Source organism: Lissotriton helveticus, chromosome 1_1 (genome assembly GCF_964261635.1).
Source record: "Lissotriton helveticus chromosome 1_1, aLisHel1.1, whole genome shotgun sequence".
In the NCBI taxonomy this organism is placed as follows: Eukaryota; Metazoa; Chordata; class Amphibia; order Caudata; family Salamandridae; genus Lissotriton; species Lissotriton helveticus.
In genome coordinates this window covers 1863107011-1863130553 of record NC_136057.1, presented here as the reverse complement: position 1 = coordinate 1863130553, position 23543 = coordinate 1863107011, and the positions used below count along the sequence as shown (strand labels likewise).

General features: G+C 51.4%; 1 protein-coding gene across 12 annotated transcripts in view; it reads left to right on the top strand.

Annotated features, from left to right (window-relative positions):
- Positions 1–23543, top strand: part of RC3H1 (ring finger and CCCH-type domains 1) — an 885277-nt gene that overhangs the window by 754750 nt on the left and 106984 nt on the right. For all 12 annotated transcript variants that reach the window (XM_078641742.1, XM_078641721.1, XM_078641675.1 and 9 more), the window contains one exon: positions 7729–7914. In XM_078641742.1, coding sequence (XP_078497868.1) covers positions 7729–7914 — 186 coding nt within the window. The remainder of the gene's footprint in view (positions 1–7728; positions 7915–23543) is intronic.

The following is a 23543-nucleotide window of genomic DNA, read 5'->3' as shown; positions in this document are numbered from 1 at the left end:
GGAGTGCAGTTCAAGTTTACTACATCCTATCACCCACAAACCAATGGCCTTGTTGAGAGATTCAACAAGACATTAAAAGGCATGATTATGGGGCGCCCCGAAAAACTCAAAAGGAGATAGGATGTCCTCTTACCTTCCCTTCTTTTCGCCTACAGAGAGGTGTCTCAGAAGGGAGTCTGGTTTTCCCCCTTTGAACCTCTGTTTGGCCATCCTGTGAGGGGACCATTCTGTCTTGTGAATGAGTGCTGGCAGACGCCTCTCCATGAACCAAAACAAGGCATTGTGGACTATGTACTTGGCCTGAAGTCCAGAATCGCTGCATACATGGAAAAAGCATTCAAACATCTAAGCCATCCAGGTGCTTCAGAAGCAATGGTATGACCAAAAATCTGCACTGGTAGAATTACAACCTGGGCAGAAGGTGTGGGTTTTGGAGCCAGTGGCACCAATGGCTCTCCAGGACAAATGGAGTGGCCCTTACCCTATCCTAGAAGAGAAAAGTGAGATCACCTACTTGGATGACCTGGGCACAAGCAGGACATCCAAGAGGTCTAGCCATATGAACAGCCTTAAGCTCTTCCATGACGCAGCTGGCATCACCATGCTGATGGTGTCTGATGAGGATCAGGAGCCTGAGAGTGAACCTCTCCCTGACCTCCTCTCATAAGGCCTAAAAGATGGGTTCAGTGGATGAAGTTGTCCTTTCAGACACCCTCTCTGCCCAAAAGTAGACTGATTGCAAGCAAGTCTTGCAGCAGTATACTAAGCTATTTTTCTTACCCCTGGTTAGACAAACTGGTGTACCCATGATGTGGACACTGGTGACAGTTCACCGGTCAAAAACAAAATCTATCGCATGTCTGATCAAGTCAAGGAAAGTATCAGAGCTGAAGTCAGCAAGAGGCTGGAGTTAGGGGTTATTTAACCCTCTGAGAATCCCTGGGCCAGCCCAGTGGTTCTAGTCCACACACCTCATCCACAGGCTGGAAAGAGAGAAATTAGATTCTGTGTGGACTATAGAGGGCTCAACTCCGTCACCAAGACATATGCTCACCATATCCCAAGAGCAGATGAGTTGATCGACAAATTGGGTGCAGCCAAATTTCGAAGTACCTTTGACTCAACTGCAGGGTACTGGCAAATTGGCATGGCCCCGGGAGCAAAAGCAAAGACCGCATTCTCCACACCTGATGGGCATTATCAGTTTACTGTTATGCCTTTGGTTTAAAGAATGTCCCTGCCACCTTCCAGAGGTTGGTGAACCAAGCCCTTGCTGGATTAGAGTCCTTTAGTGCAGCTTATCTAGATGATATTGCTGTCTTTAGCTCCACCTGGCAGGATCACCTGATCCACATTGGGAAGGTTTTATAAGCCCTGCTAACTGCAGACCTAACTATCAAGGCATCCAAATGCTAGATAGGGCAGGGAACTGTGGTGTACGTGGGCCACCATGTTGGTGGAGGCCAGGTACAACACTTACAGCCCAAGATAGAGGCCATCCTGGACTGGGCAGCTCCAACAACCCAGGCCCAAGTCAAGGCATTCCTTGGTTGACTAGGTACTTCAGGAGGTTTGTGAAGGGATATGGGTCCATTGTGGCTCCCCTCACAGAACACACCTCCAAGAAGATGTCCAAAAAGGTCAACTGGACACTTAGTTGTTTAAAGGCTTTTGACACCCTGAAAGAGGCTATGTGCCTTGCATCAATTCTCAAAGTTCAAGACTATGCCAAGCATTTCTTTGTGCAGACTAATGCCTCTGAGCTAGGGATAGGAGCGATCCTACCCCAGACCAATGATGAAGGCCAAGACCAACCTGTTGCTTTTATAAGCAGAAGGCTTCTCCCCAGGGAGCAGTGTTGGGGTGCCATTGAGAAGGAGGCCTTTGCTGAGGTTTGGTCCCTGAATAAGCTGAGACCATACTTGTTTGATACTCACTTCTTAGTTCAAACTGATCACATACCTCTCAGATGGCTAATACAGATGAAATGTGATAATTCTAAACTGTTGAGGTGGTTCTTCTCCCTACAAGGAATTGACTTTATAGTGGAACATAGACCTGGGACTGCCCATGCCAATGCAGGTGGACTTTCCAGGTTCTTCCACTTAGAAAATGAAGACTGTCGAGGGGAAAGTTTCTCATCCTCTTTCGTTTGGGGGGGGGGGGGGGGGGTTGCTGGGTTTTGTGATAAAGTGCCCTCTTTATGCATGGTTTCCTCCACTTTTTGCTGAATTGCTGATGTGCTTTGAATGAGTGTGCTGTGAGCTCCTGCTAACCAGGTACCCAGGGCCTATCTTCTTTCCCTAAAACCGCATTGAAGCCTAAACCCAATTGGCATCTCTGGCCACAGGTTGGCCCCTGGTAAATGGTACCACAGGTACCCAGGGCACTCTGACCAGAGAAGACTTCTAAAGGCTGCAGCACTTATTGTGCCACCCTTAGAGGTCATGTACCTTCACACTTGCACACTACCTTTGCAGGCTGCGTGTTCTGGTGTAGAACAAAGTGAAGAGTCGACATGGCATGCATCCCTGTGTGCCATGCCTACAACCCACTGCCCTGGCGTAGATCAGTCACCCCTCTAGCTGGGTGAACTATACCAATGGTGAGGGTACAGGTGCATGAGCCATGTACCCCTACAGTGTCTAGGTCCATTCTTAGACATTGTAAGTGCAGTGCTGCCATTAAGAGTATATGATGCTGGGAGTTTGTCATTACGAACCCCACAGCACTTAACACTTAGAGGTTTGGTATCAAACTTCTCAGCACATTAAACCTACACTAATACCAGTATGGGATTTAATGAAAAATGCACACCAAGGGCATCTTACAGATGTCCCCTGAAAACTAACCTACCACTAGTGTCCAGGCTGAGTGGCAGCTTTCAGCTGCCAACACCAGACATGTTTCTGGACCCCTGGGTCGAGAGCCTGCTGCTCTCGGGGGGCCGAAACAATGCACATCCTCGGAGGAGTTGCAAAGCCTCCTCCCCAAGGATGGGCAGGGCCCACGAAGGGGAAGCTTCAAAGGCTTACCGCCTTTGTGAGTTTCACAGGCCACTTGCTGCTTCCAGCAACTCGTCCCCACTGGTTCTAACCCCCACTTTGGGCTGGAGAACCGGGGGAAAACCAAGTGAGGAAGGGAGGTGTGCCCACCTCTGCCAACTTCACTCCTCAGGTGGGGGACGCAAAGTGAAGCGCAACTCAGTCCCCGCCATCTTGCAGATGTGGGGACCCAGCCAACGAGAGCGAGGCATATGCCCCCCTCCCACTGGAGGGTGCATAATAGGGGTTGTACCCACCCCAAGGAAGGGACCCATTAATCCCAACCTTTTTTCCTACCTGTAACACCCCTAAATATAGTATTTAGGGGGCACCCCGAACCTTGTCTCCTCAGACAAGAACCGACTACAAGAAAAGAAGAAGGACCGAACAGCTGTGCCAAAGCTAACAAGTGGAGGACGCCTAGTGTCTTGGCCCCAGCCCTACCTCGAACCTGCAGAAGCAAAACTCCGGTTTCTCCTGCAGCCAACAACCTCAAGAACCCTGAGGACCTGCCCTGCCTTCCAAACCAAAGACTTTTGTCTCCCGTGAACACAAGATTTGTTCACCCCACAGACTCCAGCTCTGGCAAGATCCACAAGTCTGCACCTGATGTCCATGGCTCGAGTGGCCCAACACCATAAGGTTGTGTCCCCGACAATCCAGACCCGAGATCCAATGTTCCTTGACCTACCTCAAGCCGACTCCTGCAGCCTAAATCCGGACGGTCCCGCCAACCGTGACCAAGAGCTGGTAAGAAGATCCGACCCTAAAAGGCACCCCTGCACCTGACGCCCCACAGCATTGGGTGGCTTAACCAACGGTGCCTAAGCAACCCGTAGCATCCTAACTTATCTCTCCAAGTGGTGGTTGCACCCAAAAGACCTTCGTCCCTGAGCCTGCCGTGTGTTTGCAAACTGGAGAAACCCCATTGAAAGCTACAGGGCGGCCGGTGCCAAAACCACCCTCTGCTCCGGGCCGCACCAGTGCCGCTGAGGGTACACCGTTTGTGCTGGCTTGAACCACCATTTGCGCTGAGCTTAAGTCCAGGAGCTTTGCTCCCACAACCCAGGGTCCTGCTAATCAGCAGCCTCCAACCGGAGGACCCCTATCCCCCATTGGATAACATTGGGACTCTGCACCCGGCCGCCCTAGTGCCGCTTAGGGTGTAACAAGAGTGCATCATTGACCCTGGGGGACCCCCGAGCCTAACCCCAGAATACCAACTCCCACCACTGAATACTTACCTTTGAACCAATAACCCTTGTTTCCTCCTTAGGATAACATTGACTGTTTTTCTGTGAAAAGTTCCTAAGTGTGGATTTGGAAAATCTATGAAACCCTTTAAAACTGTAACTAAATAACAAAAATGCTTTTACTTACCTGTTTACAGGAAATGTCCCAGTGTAAAGTATTATTTCACTTACCTGCACCAGGCTTGGCTTGGTTCTAGAAAAAAAAAACTAAATATTATTTTTATACAAACAAATTGGTCTGAGTTCAGTCTTAGAGTGTTTGACATCATCTCTTGCCTGCATTTATGCAATAAATGCTTAACATTATCCTCTGATAAAGCCTTACTGCTCACCCACACCGCCACAAATAGAGAGTAAGGTGCTATCTACTTTTATCTCTGCCTACCTTTGGGGTTCCACTGGACTCTGTGCACACTATACCTCATTTTGGTACAGTATATACAGAGACAGCTACCTACATGTGTAAAGCACCTCCACACAGAGCAGGCTTTGTTTCTGACCTCCGAGAGCACAAAGCATCTCACCCCATGTGGTCAGAAACCTGTCTGGTGGTGGCTGGCTGGTGGGGACCAGTCAGCGAATACACTAGAGGTTGGTCGTTTTTCAGGGGACATCTCTAATATGCCCTCTGAGTGCATTTTATAATAAATCCATGACTGGCATTGGTGTGGGTTTATTATGTTGAGAAGTTTGATACCAAGATTCTCAGTTTTCAGTAAAGCCATCATGGAGCTTTGGTTGGCAAACTCCCAGCCCATGTAGTCAAAATGGCATCAATGCACACAATGGCTGTTAATGGCACAGATACTGTAGAGGCATATTGCTCATGCAGCTATGCCCTCAACTGTGGTATGGTTCACCCTACATTGGGGGTTGTAAGGCGTACAAGAGGGGTGACTTACCCATGCTGCAAAAAAGAACAATTGATTGACAGAATGCAGAACGGTGTCATACATTCACCCCAGTAAAGAGATCTGGGCCTAAATCCGTTGTTTTTTTGCTCCCCATGCCATTCCTGTTTGAACCCAACCATATGCAAATCAGTCTTGACCCTGCACCCAATTGGAACAGTCAAGCCCGAACTGCCAGGCCAGGTCCTCTCTGGACTGGAAACAAGCATCCTAGGACGGGTTTCGGGGTTTCATCCCTCTTCGGCCAGGATAGCTTGAATCCAGTGGCATGGAGAGCACGGGACCCATGTCTGGGCATACCCATCCCACTCGGGGTGACAAGTCAACAGTTGAGTTTGGTCTACACCAAAACACAGTCTGCAATGGCAGTCTGCGGGTGTTAAGATGGGATGGCGGGGCGGGGGCGTAAAATACAGCTGCAGCCCACAGAGGCCCTTTCTGGTCACAAGGGCCATTGTACCAGGGTTACCTTCTACAAGGGACTTACAAGTGCCCCAGAGTTGTAGCAATTGTGGAAACATAGGTAGAGTTTAGGAAAGAACACAGGTGCCAGGGTCTGGTTAGCAGAGTCTCAACCCACACTCAGTCAAGTCAGCATCGGATATCAGGCAAAAAGTTAGGGGGGTAACCATGCAAAAAGTGGCACTTTCCTTCACCTGCACTCTATGTTGCTTCTGTTGTCCAACTGCTTCGCCCCTCGCGCTTCCACCTTGTGCCCCCCAGTTTGCTCTCTCCATTACTGCCCGCCCACCTGCACCCTACATGTTGCTTTCCCCAAGCCCATTGCATTCGTGTCCCCTCCAATGTTGCTTCAGCGTTCTTCCTATGTTGTTTAACTGTTCACCCCCACCTTCCCCTATCTTGCTTAGATGCCCCCCTGTGTGTGGGCTCAGGCGGCTAGGCTCCTGCACATTAGCTCATGTAAAGTATCTAGTTGCCTGACCCTGACATGGCGAATGTCTGTTAAGCTGACCTTTGTTCAGCTTGACTGGTACTCCTTTTGTGTAAGAAAAGTTATGGGATGGAGCTCTGACACCCTTTATGACAGGTCTCCCTGTGTGAGAGAAGTGGCATCTGACCAGAAAAGCTCTGCAAAGGAGACAACAGGCCTCAGTCTATAATTTCTGAAAAAGCCATTATGGAGCTTTTGCATGCAACCCTCTTCTTCATCCTTAAATTCTTAAACCTGCCACCTACTTTCCTGTGCACTATGATCCTAGTTTTGAATTTGGAGTCTTGATGTGACCTTCTTCAAACTGACTGCCAGAAAGGAACTGTTTGATCGGCTCTGCCATTCCGAGTCCAACAATGCAGTGTCCAAAATCCAGGAAGTGACTTAGTTTTTCAGATGTTGTAGCTTAAACATGGATACGCCATTTCTTACTTCATTGAATTGGGACTACCCATGGTGTTTTTAGTTATCTACTTTATTCTAATTTGCTTGCCTGCTTAAGATCAAGAGAGAAAGGTTTACCTCCTTTTAAGCAAAGCCACTGGAATTATGATATTCTGCCACCATAGCGCATTCCACCTAATTATAGATTTGGCGCATTTGCCATAATGTGCTGCTTTTCACAAAATTGTTGTTTGCAGCTAAAAAGGATCAGATGTTAGTAAAAATGCAGCAGCTGATGTTGCCGTGCAGTGGAAGGCCCTTTGCAAAGGTTGGGGTGTAACCTTTCAGTTGCTTATTGCTGGATTCAACTGGTACTAATGACGTGAAACCTTTGCCCACACAATGTTAACTTCTCAAAAAATGCCAAAATCATGCAGTAGTACTTACACACAAAGTGGTTCAATAAATCTCATTATATACTTTTTCTTGTGGAATAGTAGTCAACCCTCATAATTTGGTTCTTACCTTCCACATAGTTCCAGTGGTCTCGCTTAATAGTGTGTTTTTTTTGTTTACGTGTGCTTAGTTTAGTGTGCCCTAGGGTCCTGCGTTTGCTCTGCTTATTAACTCAGAGAGCATATTAGGGGTGATAAATAAGGATTACAAGTTAGTAATTTTATTTTTCTCTTTAAAGTTCATGCATTGCTGACTTTGTGTCCATTCATTTTGTTACATACTCAGATTTTATTGCACTGGAGCTACTGCTAAGCAGTTGAACAATAAAATACTGGAAAAGCAGAGAGATTTCCAGGATTTTTGTTTTCACCCTCTTCACGATTCTTTGAACCTACTCCTCAAAACTGTCACACTTAGCCAATAGCACTCTCCCCTCGTCAACTCTGTTCACATCCCCATCCCCTCACATTGCCAATACTTGCATTCATGAAATGTCAAGTCAATAGATGTGGCTGACATGAAGCAACCTGTAGTTTTCCTCACAGTATTAGTCTAGTGTCTTGATCACTTATAAGATCTTACCCAGTGCTAAATAATACATAGTTGGGCCTGCATATGCTTGCTGCCTCTTAGCCCTGAATGGCAATTACTTCTGCTTCCTTACCCTATTGTGTTTGCATGCTGATTGCAGTCACCTGAGTTGTATGTGCTTTTTGACTGTCATTTAGGCTGCTAACAACCGACTGCTGCTGCAAAGGGAAGCCTCTGCTCTGGCCAGCCAGCCCCCGCCACCACCACCACCACCTCCGCCACCCGCTCCCAAGTGGCCCGGAATGATCTCTAGCGAGCAGCTGAGCTTGGAGCTGCACCAAGTGGAGAGGGAAATTGGCAAGAGAACTCGTGAGCTGACGATGGTGAGTGCATGTGGGTAGGCAGGCTCTTGGGTGGTGGAGGAGAGTCAATATTCCTAGTGTTCGTGCCACTAAACACAAGGTTTTGTGACACAATAGGTTTTACACAAAGCACTGGTTTGTTTCTCATTGACTTCAAGCACTTGTACACCTCGGTTTGATCATTTTGGCAAGGGGGGCGAGGGGGCTTCAAAGCTCATGTAATAGTGTAGTAGTTACCCTCTGGGTTTTGCTTTTTGCAACAGTGTACAAAAGTCTGATCACAAATATGGATAGGTTACTCACCTGTAATCCTAGTTCTCTTTCAGGGGAATCCTCATCAAAGTCAAATACTCTGCACTCTTTGCAGCAGAATAACATTCTGAGAATATCGTACAACGATTTCACCAGCGCGTTTCAGCCCTCCTAGGCCTTAATCATGTGCAGCGTATTCTTGTTTGAAAGAAGAAAAAAATATATATATATATATGGGTATGTATATGTTTGTATGTGTCCAAAAGCTCCCGATTTGAATGAACAAACGGGTTGAGCATAGACTCCTCAGAAACGTGCTTGTTTATTTCAGAATTTTTTAGCAGTCCATACGACTAGTTTTGGCCGCCGCCCTGGGTCCTTGATCAAATGTGCGTTACGTAGTGCTTGCGTCTATTCAACTGCTTTTTTACACACATTCTTTGTATATGTAAAGTGCTTTTTTTTAAAAACAATTTAATCATGTAATTTTAACCTTGGGACTTGTTGGCTATGAACATGGAAGAAAGACTATAGACTTGTCACAGACATAAGAAAATGATACTTTGTAATATTTCTATCGGTAGCTAGGGTTTAAACACAATATAAAATGAGATACCAAAGTGACATGATGATATCGTGTTTCCAAACAATCTATCTGAAAGAAACAGGTTAGTGTTAGATTCCTTACCTTAGAATATCCCCAGGCATCAGACTGGATGCGGAAAGTTTTACGTAGCAGTACCCCTGCGCGTCGGTAGGCGTCGTCTGCGGCTCCGTGTCTGTCGTTGGCGCCGGGATGACGTCGTCGGAGTACTTTGACGCCGCCCTTGCGTGCTGATCCGGAAAAAGCAGTACTCCTTAGTCACTTTTTGACTAACTTTTTCGATCTTTCTGATCCTGTTTCGAGTCCTAAAGACTATCGGTGCTGGTAGGGATGCCCGGGTTCAAGCCCTGTGCCGATTGCAACCTACTGATGTTGGTTACCGACCCCCACCGCCGGTGCCTGTATTGCCTTGGGGCCGACCATGACGACAAGTCGTGCCCCGACTGCCAGGCCTTGAAATCGAAGGCTAGTCTGGAGCGGTCCCGTAAGAGCTCTGGCAGTCGGCCCCGCGCCGTTCACGGTCCAGGTCGAGGAGGAGGTCGAAGGACCGGTCGCGGGGCCACAGTCATCGAAGCTCGGCGAGCCAACACCATTCGTCGGGCTCCAAGTCCTCAGGTAAGAGACACAAGAAGTCAGAGACAACATCGCTCTACCGACTCCAATCACCGCTCGCGCAATGCGGCCGGGGGTTCGGGCGACACCGCCCACGCGGCTCTGCCGGAGCCGCAGGCACCGCTGTCAGCACCATACCCGCCAGTCCCTGGGCTGAACGCGACGCCGGAGAATGGCGATGCCTTCCTCATGGCCATGAGGTCGCTCTCTCCTCCGTTGGGTCCCGCTGTGGCGCCTTCGGGCCCCACGGCCCGACTGGGAGCCCAAGCGGGTTGGGTGCTTCGGCCCCGGTGCCGTCGACGACTCCGGTACCGATGCCGCAGGGCCCCAACGGATCCGGGTCGCCGCTGGTCGACCTTATGACCCTGGCGCCGGCCCTCAGGGTGTCGCCCCCGATGCCGTCGTCCCCGGTCCCTCCCTCGGTCCTGATCCGGCATCGGACCGGCGTCGCTCAACGCCGCATTCGGCGCAGAGGTAAGAGCCATTCTTCTATGATCCGCCCCCATCCTTTGAACCGGACTATCAGGAGATGGGAGGCGAGGGGGACTGGGAGGGGCCTGAGGACCCTCTGGCACGAGTGTGCCAGTCGTTTCAGGACTGGGCTGTGGTTCTAGGGGAGGCCAGTGGTTTGGACACTTCGCCCAACACTGGCTTTGTGTCCCTTCCTACCGTGGCTATGGAGGAGGGGGCTGCTTACAGCGTGGTGCTGACAAGGGCGGCCAAGGCCTTGGGTCTTGAGCTCCCCGTCGCGGCTGTGAGAACTAACCTCCTCACCGAGGTCCTTAAACCGCAGGCACGCTCTTCGGAGCCTCTACTGCCGTTTAATGAGGCCCTTACTGACGTTCTGTTGGGCACTTGGTCCAGGCCCGCTACAGGTCCCCCTGTAGATCGGAACGTGGCCAGGCGCCGGCCCCGGGCGACCCTAGCTTCCTGTCCACCCACCCCACCCCCGAGAGCCTGGTTATCCAGGCCTCTAACTCCCAGACCGCATTCCCGACTGCAACACCTGATGAGGAATCCAAAAGGTATGAGCAGTTCGGTAAGAAGCTGTTCTCATGCCTTAGTTTGGGGTTGCGGTCGGTCAACACCACTTGCCTTTTGGGCTGTTATACCCACTCTCTATGGGACACGGTCGCGGACGTGCTGCCAGCTTGCCCAGAGGAGGCTCGGGTCAAACTCGCTCAAGCTCTTGCGCAAGTGCGGGATGCAGCACAGTATTCTATCCGATGTGGCCTGAATACCACGGACTCGCTGGGCAGAGCGATTTCCACGACGGTGGCCGATCACCGTCACGCCTGGCTGAGGTCCGCTAACCTTTCAGCTGATGTCCAGAATTCCCTCATTGACATGCCGTTTGATGACCGTCGCCTCTTTGGCAACAAGGCATACAGTGTGCTAGAGCGTTTCAAGGACTCCAGGGCTACAGCCAAGTCTTTGGCCTGTCGGGCCAGCGCCAGCAGACTTCTGCCTTTTGCGGCCAAGGAAGGGGGCGCCCCCTCACGTCCTGTCAGCCACGGGCCACAGACTAACATCCAGCGCGGCGGCAGACGTGGTAACCGCCGTGGTGGTGCCAGGGGACAGCGGCGAGGCCAGTCCACATCCACCCCCGCAGCATCCGCCTCAAAGCCTTCATAGTCCGAGCTTTCAGGCCCATTCGACGCCAATGTGGGGCAGGGTTCGCCATCACCTCCTCCACTGGCGCTCCATCACATCGGACAGGTGGGTGCTACAAATCATCCGAAGGGGCTACTCCCTCCCCTTCGAGGCGACCCCTCCAGCCATGCCACCGCAGTACCACCGCGTGTCGGGGAATCACTTGCAATTTCTGCAAGAGGAAGTTACGGCCCTCTTGGCCAAGGGGGCCATCGAGCGTGTTCCTGGGCCAGAAGTATTGCGTGGTTGTTACTCCCACTACTTTCTGGTTCCCAAGAAGGGCAAAGGGGGCCTATGCCCTATCTTGGACCTGCGGAGCGTTAACGGCTTTCTCCGGAAGGAGAAGTTCAAGATGCTGACTTTGGCTCAGGTCTTAGCTGCCCTAGACCCAGAAGACTGAATGGTAGGGTTGGACTTGCAGGACGCATATTTTCACATCCCCGTCCTGCCGGACCACCGGCGTTACCTGCGGTTCACGGTAGGCCTCGAGCACTTTCAGTTTACCGTGCTCCCCTTCGGCCTTACCAGCGCCCCTCGGGTGTTCACGAAGGTCATGGGCGGTGGTCGCAGCCCATCTGCGCATATTAGGGGTGTCAGTCTTCCCCTATCTCGACGACTGGTTGTTGATGGCAGGCTCGCCCCGGACAGTTGTCAGCCACCTCCAGACTACGGCCGACCTCTTGCACCTGCTGGGGTTCTCTATCAATATGCCGAAGTCACACCTGTGTCCCTCTCAGAAGCTCCTCTTCATCGGAGCGGTTCTTGACTCTGCGCAGTTTCGGTTTTATCCTCACGAACAGCGGGTTTGGGATATTCAGGCTCTGATTCCGATCTTTCAGCCTTTATCCTGAGTCTCGGTCAGGTTGACGCTGCAGCTTCTGGCCTCCTGCATCCTTCTGGTGCATCACGCCAGGTGGCGGATGCGGGCTCTGCAGTGGGACCTGAAGTTTCAGTGGGCCCAGCATCAGGGCAACCTGTCCGACCACGTCCTGATCTCGGAGGGCACTGCGAGACTGTTGCAGTGGTGGCTCACGGACCGCGATTGGGTCAACGGCAGATCCCTCTCCCTACTCCAACCGGAGCATGTAGTAGTGACGGATGCGTTCCTCCTGGGCTGGGGGGGCCACATGGGAGAGGCGAAGATCAGAAGCCTCTGGTCTCCGGCGGAGTCCCGGCTCCATATCAACCTTCTGGAGCTGCGGGCGATTCGACTTGCACTGAAGGCATTCCTTCCCTCTGCCCGGGGAAGTGTAGTGCAGGTGTTCACGGACAACACCACCGCCATGTGGTACTGCAACAAACAGGGCGGGGTGGGGTTGTGGACCCTTTGTCAGGAGGCTCTGCGTCTCTGGCAATAGCTGGAACAGCAGGGCGTCTCCCTGGTGATTCAACACCTGGCAGGTTCCCTGAACGCCAGGGCGGACAAACTCAGCCGCCGGTGCATGATGGTTCACGAATGGCGTCTGAATTCGGACATGGCACAAGGTCTTTTTCAGCAGTGGGGAGAGCCTTGGTTAGATCTATTCGCCACCGAAGAGAACGCGCAATGTCATCAGTTCTGAGCGTTGGAACTTCCAAGGCGGCACTCGCTCGGAGACGCTTTTAGTCGCGAGTGAAGCTGCGGTCTATTGTACGCCTTTCCGCCTATACCACTTCTGCCCAGAGTGCTGAAGATCAGGCGCGACCGGGCCCAAGTCATCCTTGTGGCTCTGGACTGGGCACGAAGATATTGGTATTCCGAGCTACTCAGCATGTCAGTCGATCCCCCGATTCGTCTGCCTCTTCAGGAGGACCTTCTGTTGCAGCAGCAGGGGACGGTCCTCCACCCGAACCTGTCCAATTTCCACCTCCATGCGTGGAGATTGAGCGGCGACAGTTGATGCCATTTGACTTGCCTCCTGAGGTTTGTGATGTGATTCTGGCAGCCAGGCGTCCCTCCATGAAATCGGTATACGCCCGCAAATCGAACAAATTTGTGGCATGGTGCACAGCAAAGGCTGTGGATCCCCTTTCTGTCCCCCTTTCAGAGGTTCTTCTCTTTCTTCTTTCTCTTTCCCAGCAGGGCTCTGCTCTGGACACTATCAAGGGCTACCTCTCTGCCATTCAGCCTTTGTAAGGCTACCTGATCAGCCTTCTCTTTTCAAGTCCCCTGTTGTAAATAGATTCTTGAAGGGCATCACGCACATGTTTCCTCCTGTTCCTTTCGTGATGCCTCAGTGGGACTTGAACCTTGTTCTTACTTATTTGATGTGCGCTCCTTTCAAGCCACTTCACAATTGCCCTCTTCGTCTTCTCACTTTTAAGACTGCATTCCTGGTTGCCATCACCTCTGCCAGGAGAGTGAGTGAGCTCCAGGCTGTTTCTTCCAAACCTCCTTTCCTTTCTGTCCATCCGGACAAAGTTGTCTTGAGAACGCGTCCCTCTTTCCTGCCCAAGTTAGTCACAACCTTCCACATCGGGCAGTCCATCACCTTGCACACCTTCTTTCTGCCTCCGCATCCTTCGAAATAGGAAGTGAGGCTCCACCGTCTGGACCCAAAACGTGCGCTCTCATTCTATCTGGACCACACACGCCAGGGAGGGTTGGGGAATAGTGGTTGACAGTCTTTATCCTAGTACATTTTGGGCTTCACAGAGGAGTCGCAAGATCTCTTGAGATCGAAGACTTAGAAGAAAAATAGCCTGTACAAAGCTAATGCCAACAGTAGATGACAGGAGCGTGCAACACATGTGTACATAAAGCAGTACAAGCTACAACTCGATAGTTACATGGTAAGTAACATTTCTGTAGTAGGGGATCTCTGTGTATAGTCATAATCTAGTGAATAGTCCCGCCCATTTGCGTGGACCCCGGAGCAATAAAAAATAATCTCTTAAATTGTCTTCATTGCAGTCCTGCATAGCTACTCAAGAGAAAATTAAAGACAATAATGCAGCCTGTACCTACAAGGCTACACTGTCCAGTACTTCAACTAGAAATGCCAAGGATATTTACCAACATCACATTTACCATAATGAGTCAAGTTCCATCCCTAGAGAAACTTCCCCTTCACAAAATCCTTAGAATGATAGAGAGGAAGGGATGGACAGACAAGCCTCCATAGGCTGCCATTATGTGTCTGAAAAAGGGATACAGTGCCTTTACGGAACTCTCCAGAGACCCTCGGTATCCCAGCATCCACAGCCAAGTCCTTTTACTTTCAGTTTTTTTCCGGCTCCTGCTAGCAGGACCCTGGAGCATTGAGCTCTCCCTTTTTGGGTTTAATTCGAATTTCTGACACTTTCAAGTGTTTAGAGTGTTTCACTCGACGTCTGCCTACTTCTTCTTCCATTTGTTGCGGGGTTTTGCCAGTTTTTTGCCACTTTTCTGTCGAAAATGCCTTCATTGTTCGACAGATGCCCTGAGTGTGCCAGGAAGAAGGCCAAATTGGACATCCACAGAGTGTGTATCCTCTGTCTCCCTTCATCCCATGTTCCTGAAGATTGTGAGATCTGTCAGTCCTTTTCCCTGAGGACCAGGAGAGAGAGAGAGAGAATCCGGCTCCAAGGCCTGGAGCTGAGGAAACTTCAGGATCAAGGTGGGTCTGGGCATGGGAGGGCTGGATCTGAGTCCTCTGCCCGTGCTGCAGCCTCTGGGGTGCTCTCCAGTCAAGAGAAGGCCAGGAAACGGCACAGATCTCCGTCGATGGCCTCGACGTCGAGAGGGTTGACCACTGTGTGCTCCCCGTCGACCCAGGGCTCTGGGTCAAAGCGGCGGCGTCGTTCGACGTCGAGGGGGCCGACGTCGAGACCTCGGACGAGGTCGATGTCGTGAACTACATCAACGTCGAGGAGTCGTCGACGTCGTGATGGGTCCAGGCACCGGCGCTCGCCGTCGAGGCGACGCCGCTCGTCGACGGCGAGGAGCAGGCACTCGACGTCGAGGAAAAGATCGCCGTCGAGGGATGTGTCGACGTCGAGGCTTTCGACGTCGAGGAAGAGGTCGACGTCTAAAAAGGAGAAGTCCACCTCAGGGAGGCGATCCAGGGCAAGGACGGCTTACCCGGGCTCGGTGGTCAGCCTGTCCTCTGCTTCCACGAGCCCCCGGTCGCGGCGGTGCCGGCGTTCGTCTAATAGAAGGTCTGCTTCTAGGACTTCATCGCGAAGACCTGCAAAGAAGAAGAGTGGTTAGATCTTCCGACTCAGAGTACCCTCAAATCTACTCACCTTCTCGCCCAAGGTCGCTTACGCCTCCCCCGTTGCCGCCGGAGAGTCCCACTCCTCCACCTCTTCCTAGGACTCCTCCTCCTCTTCTTCCGAAGACGACTCCGCCTCCTCATTGCCCTCCGCCGCTTCCACCGCGGCCTCCTCCAAAGTCCGTCTCGCTGCCGCGCTTCCCTTCAACACCTAAGGGGACGCCACAGCCGAAGACTCCGGCTCTACCGCCGCAGCTTCCACCCCGACCAGGCCAGTGGATGGTCCAGATCACGATCCAGGTTGCAATCCAGGCGACGACACCGCTCTAGGAGTGACCGTCGGTCATCAACAAGGTCCCGGCGGCGTCACAGACGAGATCGGTCGAGATCCCATCATACGGATTCGTCCAGTGCTCGGGGGTTTTCGCCCACTCCGTCAGATTCACCCCACACGAGAGTGTCGCCAGTGGACGACATTGTGTCGTTTCAACAGGTGTTGTTGCGAGGGGCGGCGAAGCTGGGTATTACCCTGACTGTGCCCACGCCTTCGACATCAGTGATCTTCGAGACCCTCCATAAGCGGCAGCTGTCTCGACCCCTGTTGCCCTTGGTGCCGGGGCTGGAGGAACTGGCGATGGAGCTTTTCCTGACGCTGTCGTGAACAAGATCCGCCCCCTCCAGGCTGCAGAAGAAATATAGACCTCCAGACTCCGATCCGGCGTTTCTCAGATTGGACCCGGTCCCAGATTCTGCGATCGTCACGGCCGCAAGGAAACAACACGCAACTGCTCCATCATCCATGGTACCCCCGGATAAAGAGAGTAGACAGATGGATTCTGCGGGTCGTAAGGTCTGCGGTACGACTGCTACGTCTATGAAAGCCACTGGTCCCACAGCTCTCCGGGGGCGATACAACCGATCGTTGTGGGATTCCCTACAGCAGTTTTTGGAGCATCTCCCTAGGGACAGGAGGAAGGATTTTCAGGAGATCATCAACGAGGGCATGATGATGTCCAATCACGTGATCAGTGCGGCGGCGGATTCCTCGCTCTTGGCTGCCCATGGCTACTGCCACTGGATAAATTTGAGACGTCATGCCTGGTTGCACCTGGCGTCGCTGAAACTAGAAGCCCAGCAGAGTGTCGCCAACCTGTCGTTCTCTGGAGCGACATTGTTTGGAAAACACGCTGATGAGGAGATGGCCCGCATGAAGGCGGAGGCCGAAACCCTCACGGCTGTCGGGTTAGAGAAGCCGAAGGAGCAGAAGGAGACTTTCCGCCCCTTTCAGAGGCGTTTTGGTTCCCAGAGCAGAGGGCAAGGTCGTCAAACTGGCCAGCAGCAACATCAGCAGTACCAGAGGCGGCCTTTCCAGAAGCGGCAGAGGCGGCCAACAGTCCTCTTCGACGCCCAAAGCACCGGCCGGTCTAGGCCCTGAGGTGCTACTTCCCCCTCGTCCGTTACCCGTTCCGGTGGGGGGAAGCATCCAACATTACTTGGCAGAGTGGAGAAGAATTACTCCAGCAATTCCACCGGTTTGCTCGCAGTTCCGACTGCGCGAGCTCCAGGCGGAGGCCGATACCCTGTTAAGAAAAAGGGTTATAGAAGACGTCCCTCTGTCTCAAAGGGGAAAAGGGCCTTTACTCACGTTTCTTCCTTTTACGGAAGAAGGATAAGAACGATGTCAGGCCCATTCTGGATTTGCGACAAGCAAACAAATGGATTCGCAGGGAAAAGTTTTGCATGCTGTCTTTGCACCAGATTTATCCTCAGCTGCAAAGGGGAGACTGGCGTTGCGCAATAGATCTGCAAGATGCGTACTTCCATGTGCCCATTGCACGGAAACACCAGAAGTTCCTGCGATTTCTAGTCGGCACCAATCACTATCAGTACACCGTACTACCATTTGGACTGAAGTCTGCACCCAGGACTTTTTCGAAATGCATGGCTGTGGTGGCAGCGCACCTGCGAAAGAACAAGGTGTTTGTCTACCCGTACCTGGACGACTGGTTGATCAAAGCCTCCACCTTCCAGGAAGCGCAACTGCACTTCAACAAGACGGCTGTTCTGTTGAGCCAGCTGGGGTTGCACATAAACATGTCCAAGTCTGTTCTGACGCCTGTCCAGTGCCTACAGTAATTGGGAGCCTCCATCGATACTCTTTCAGCAAGCGTGTCTCCTTCGGAGGAGAGACTCTTATCGATCCTTCGGAAGGCTCAGGCTCTCATAGCTGCTCCATTTACAACAGTGAGGACAGTGTCTTCTCTACTGGGGTCGATGCCTCTTGCATCTTCCTCCCTCCACATGCGCGCCTCCACATGAGACCGCTGCAGGAATGCTTTGAGGATCAGCGGGACCAGAGGGAAGGGTGCTGGGATGACAAGATCCAGTTGTCTCGTCACGCCCAACAGTCCCTGAGATGGTGGTGCTCAGTAGAGAATCTCGTCAGAGGGGTTCCTTTCCACAAGGACATCCCCACTCAAACTATCGTGACGGATGCGTCTCTCCAGGGCTGGGGAGCGCATTCAGACCATCTACAGATCCAGGGAATGTGGTCTCCGGCCGAGTCCACGTATCACATCAATTTCCTGGTACTCAGAGCTGTTCACTTGGCACTGAAGGCCTTTCATCCGTCCTTCCAGACCAACTCCTTGCTTGTGCACACGGACAATACGACCACAATGTATTATCTCAACAAGCAGGGGGGCTCAAGATCGCGCACACTGTCACAGGAAGCGCAGGCGATCTGGCACTGGCTGCTAGCCAGGGGACTGACGATAACGACGACTCATCTGCCAGGTGTGCAGAATGTTCAAGCGGACGCCCTCAGCAGGTTGAGCCAAGAAAACCAAGAGTGGGTCATAAACGACGAGGTGCTCGACGACATCTTCACCATGTGGGGCACTCCAGGCGTAGATCTGTTCACCAGCGCCGAAAACAGAAAATGCCGCGACTTCGCCTCGAGGTATTACCAGCCGGGGACTCTGGGGAACGCGTTATGGATCAGCTGGTCGAACAGCTTTCTGTACGCTTTCCCACCAATTCCCCTGATTCTGGCGGTACTCATCAAGCTGTCCCAGTACAGGGCGCGGATGATCCTCATCGCTCCGGAATGGTGGTTCACGGACCTGCTTCACCGGTTGCTCCTACATCACCGGCGGCTGCCGTGTCAGCCGGACCTTCTCACGAAGTTCGGGGGGCAGATGGTGCACCCCAGCCTCTCATTGTTGAGTTTGGCGGCATGGCTCCTGAGATAGTGCAATATGGCCACTTGAATCTTCCTGAGGATTGCATGGACATATTGAAGGAGGCTAAGAGGCCTTCCACTAGGACTTCTTACGCTTACAAGTGGAAGAGATTTTGCATCTGGTGCACGTCTAAGAACTATGATCTGACGACCTGCAAGGAAGATGTCATCCTTCCATACCTTCTGCATTTAGCTCAATCTGGAATTAATTTCTCTTCCATTAAGGTTCACCTCGCAGCATTAACTGCATACAGGAAATGCCCTTAGCAGACGTCCTTCTTCCAGATTCCTGTGATAAAGGATTTTTTGGAAGGATTGAAGAAGGTGTTCCCTCCTGTTCAGCTTCCTTCGTCTTCGTGGGAGCTAAACGTGGTGCTGTCCAGGTTGATGAAGGAACCTTTCGAGCCTATTCACAAGGCTTCACTGCAGCACCTGTCGTGGAAGGCGGCGTTCCTCGTGGCCATTACATCGGCCCGCAGGGTGAGTGAAATTCAGGCATTGTGTTGCCAGGAACCTTATACTGTGTTTCATGCTGCTGAGGTTGTTATGCGTACTCACCCTAAGTTCCTTCCTAAAGTGATCTCTGATTTTCATGTTAATCAGACTATAACTTTACCAACGTTTTTTCAGAACCCTTCCACTCCAGCGGAGCATTCTCTCCATTCCATTCCATTCCCTGGATGTCAGGAGGGTGTTTAAATTCTTTCTGGATAAGACCAAGGATATTCGTAGGTCCGACCAATTGTTTATCAACTATGGGTCGGTCAGGACTGGTCTGGCTACCTCTGAACAGTCCATCTCCCGGTGGATTGTGTCATGTATCCAGCTATGTTATCAGAAACCGAACAAGACAAGAAGGGGGTAAGCCTAAGGCTCATTTTACCAGGGGCAAAGCAGCTACAACAGCTTTGCTCCGCAATGTTCCCATTGCAGAGATCTGCAGGGCGGCCACTTGGAAGTCGGTCCACACCTTTGCTAAGCATTACTGTCTGGACTCTGATGTCAGGGCAGGTGCTCAGGTTGGGCAGGCTTTGTTGCGGAATCTGTTTGCACAGTAGTGGTGTTGTCTGTCTTTTCTCCACCGCAGTGTTGGTTTTTGGGATGGGCTTGCCATTCTATTCACTAGATTATGACTATACACAGAGATCCCCTACTACAGAAGGAGTAGTTTATTACCTGTAACTCCAGGTTCGAGGCATGTGGGCTGCTGAATTCACATCTGATGCATAGATCGCCGCCTAGTGTTGGGTCCGGATGATTGCACCTTGTTGTCCTGGAAGAGTCTTCGAAGTATCACGAGATAGGTGGCCCCTCCCCTGGACTACAGTGCGCATGGGCATCCTCTCCATCCTCAGATTGTTTTTTTCCACCATTGGCTTCGGATGTACTTTGCTTACTCAAGTTCGGAAACTTTTTCTACAAGGCCAAAAGGCCTTCGGGGTCGTCGGTATTGTTATTTCGATCGGTGCAGAGTTCTTGTTCCAGTTCTTTGCGAAGCAAGACGTTGAAGAGAGCCGCGTGACCTTTTCGACACCAAAGGCCCGATCGTCGATGGAACGAAGTCCGTTCAAGCGATGCCCCCTTTGTAACTCTAAATACCCTCACATCGGCGTACACCCGGTGTGCAACAAGTGTTTATCACCAGACCACAACGAGGACAGGCCGGTTCCGGTCGAAGAAGACGCTTAAGCTCCGACGTGCAGCACGGCATACAATGACGAAGCCAGCGCCCGAACCGGTGAATATCTTCGATGAAGACGACGAGGAGGTCGTGGAGACCGAGGGACCAGAACAGGCATCGGATCCCGGCTCGGAGCACGACTCAAACTACTACGAAGACGACGAAGAACGAGTCGTTGAAGAAGAAAACGTCGAAGAGGTAAGGGACGACGTGTCCCCCATCGGAGCCGTCGATGACGACTCGAGTGATGAACCAGACCCGACAGCGGGTACTGGGGCCCAAAAAGACACTCCAAGACTTTCTAAGGCTCAGGTCGAGGCATCGCCAAAAGGCCTTAGCCAAGACCTTAACAAACATTCTATAGCCCCGCATCTCGGCCCGGCTAAGAATACATCGCACGAGCTATAGGTCGCCATACAAAAACCGAAACCAAAAGCTATCGAGGCAAAACCGAAACTGCTAAAGACAGTCCTCGGATCGAAGAGTGCAACCACGTCCGAGTCGACGTCGAAGATAAGTGTCGACGACCCTGCGGGGTCCACCACAAAGGGTGTCGAACCGAAGATTGGTGCACTAAAGGCCATAACTAAAGCCAAGGGCGCCGAACCCACGAGGTCGGCGTCGATGGATAAAGACACAAACAAGGGACTCCAGTCTCGAAAGGCCCTTGAACCGAGGCACCGAATCGAGATGCAACAGCTAGTCAAAGCCCTCGAGCCGAAACACAAAAGCGCCTCGAAGGAACGCGTCGAGTCGAACACAAAACACGCGCCTCCACAGCTTCAAGCGCCGAAGTCAACGCAAGGGCAAAAGCACGACGACAAGGCAAAGTCCGTCGGTCCATTATCAACGCCAACCCCAAAGCCGCCGATCAAATTTGGTCTGCCACCAACAGCACGACCTAAGGCTATCGATCCAACAACAAGAATGGAATCGCCCAAAACTGTGTCTCTTGGGAAAAGAAGTCATCCTCTGGAAGAGGACATTACGTACCAGGAGCCCTCCTGTGATGAACAAGCAAAGCTCCACATCGACGCAAACACAGGCAAACTTACTATCACAGAAAACTAAGGGCAGAAAATCCTCTGGAATCCTACAAGATCCCACTGAAAAAGAAAAGTGATTCTTCAACATCACCAGTCCATTTTGAGCCTGTAAGGTACCATAAACAGGACACTTATACAGGCTCACCCACACACTCTACTGTGGACATGGGGTATGATGACCAATATGGCTACCCTGCAGGAGATGATCATGATGACCAAGCTCAAACCTGGACAGACAATACGGACCAGGGAGAGTCACAAACTATCCCTGATGCTCCTTCTTATCCAATAAAAACTTCGCCAACAGAAGATACTGCGGCGTTTAACGCATTAATAGAAAGGGCAGCCCAAAATCATGATGTGGACATGCATGCTGACCCGGTTGAGGAGGACTTCTTGTTTGACACTTTCTCCTTTTCTGAGAAATCTGTTAAAACGTTATCAATGTTAAAAGGTGTCCTAAAACACGCAGGAGACATCTTTAAGGAAATCACAAGAGCAAGGGTTGTTAACCCTAGTATTGAAGAAAAATACAGACCGGCGCTTGTGGACCCTACATACATTCGGGGACAGTTGCCATTGGACTCTTTAGTGGTATCCAATGCTCGTAAACGTGCCAACTCCCAAACTACTGGTGATGCTCCTCCCCCAGACAAAGAGTCTAAAGTGTTAGAAGCTTCTGGGAAAAGGGTGGCTGCTCAAGCAGCTAACATCTGGAGAATTTCCAACACACAGGCCCTATTAGCCAGATATGATAGGGCACATTATGACACGTTAGAGCAACTGCTACAACACTTGCCTGATCAATATGAGGAAGGGGCTGAAACCCTAATCCAAGAAGGGAAACTAATATCCAACGCATCCATTAAGTGTGCGCTAGATGTGGCAGACACTGCAGCCAGGGCCATCAACACAAGCGTTATGCTCAGAAGGCATGCTTGGTTGCGCATTTCAGGGTTCAAACAAGAAATACAAACTACATTACTAAATCAGCCTGTAAACCCTGATTTTTTTTTATTTGGACCAGATGTGGACACCATCTTAGAAAAGATTAAAAAAGACACTGAGACAGCCAAATCTATGGGGGCCCTGCAGTCTCAGCAATTCAGAGGTGGCTCCTTTCGTCGCTCCAGTAACAGAGGGGCTACAAGAGGCCAGGTGTCCCAGCAAAACCAATACAATAAAGGGAACACGCAATCCACCTATACTAAAACAAACGGATACCGTGGCAACAGCAGTAAAGCAAAGGACGAGGAAATAATACCAGATCCTCCGCCAATACTAAGCATTGACGCCTTGTCGCTGCCCCCAGACCATGTAACACCAGTCGGGGGCAGATTACAACAGTTCCTGCCAGTCTGGGAAAGCATTACCACAGACAGGTGGGTGAGACAGCTTATTCAGTGCTGTTAGTGTCTAGAGCTAACATCAACTCCACCCAATAAACCCCCAAAACACCGTCCTATGTCCGCAGAGCACATAGACTTATTGCAACAGGAGGTTCTCAGCATGCTGCAAAAAGGGGCTATAGAGCTCGTCCCTCTACAGGAACAGGGTACAGGAGTGTACTCTCTGTACTTCTTAATCCCCAAAAAGGACGTGTCTCTCAGGCCAATATTGGACCTCAGGCCCCTAAACCAATACATCTTGTCAGAACACTTTCACATGCTCACTCTACAGCAGGTCCTGCCATTACTCAGTCAGGGAGACTTCCTCGCCACACTAGACCTAAAGGATGCGTATTTCCACATACCAATACATCCAGCACACAGGAGGTACCTCAGGTTCACCATCCAAAATCAGCACTACCAGTTCAAACTACTGCCTTTTGGGGTGACAACAGCCCCCAGGGTGTTTACCAAGTGCCTAGCTACAGTGGCTGCGCACCTGTGAAGAAATCATATTCCCGTCTACCCATACCTGGACGACTGGCTCATCCAAGCAAAGTCAGCCCAGCAATGTGCCAGCCACGTGTCACGCACTCTTCACCTCCTACACAGCCTCGGATTCTCATTAAACTACCCAAAGTCTCACCTTCAGCCCGCACATGTTCAAAAGTACCTGGGAGCAACAATAGACACTCTGGCGGCAACGGCGCAGCCAAACTCAGTAAGAATCAACAGCATTCTGTTACTCATTCAAAAATTCAGACCCCAACACTCGCTCCCAGCAAGAGTGTTTATGCAGTTGATAGGCATGATGGCCTCCTGCATCTTCATAGTCCCTCACGCAAGACTACACATGCGTCCGCTTCAGGATTGCTTATCACGGCAGTGGAACCAGGCTCAAGGGCAATTGACAGACCTAGTGTTGGTGACCGGTCGTGCATACAGCTCTCTGCATTGGTGGAACCCACAAAACCTTTGCAGGGTACGACCGTTCC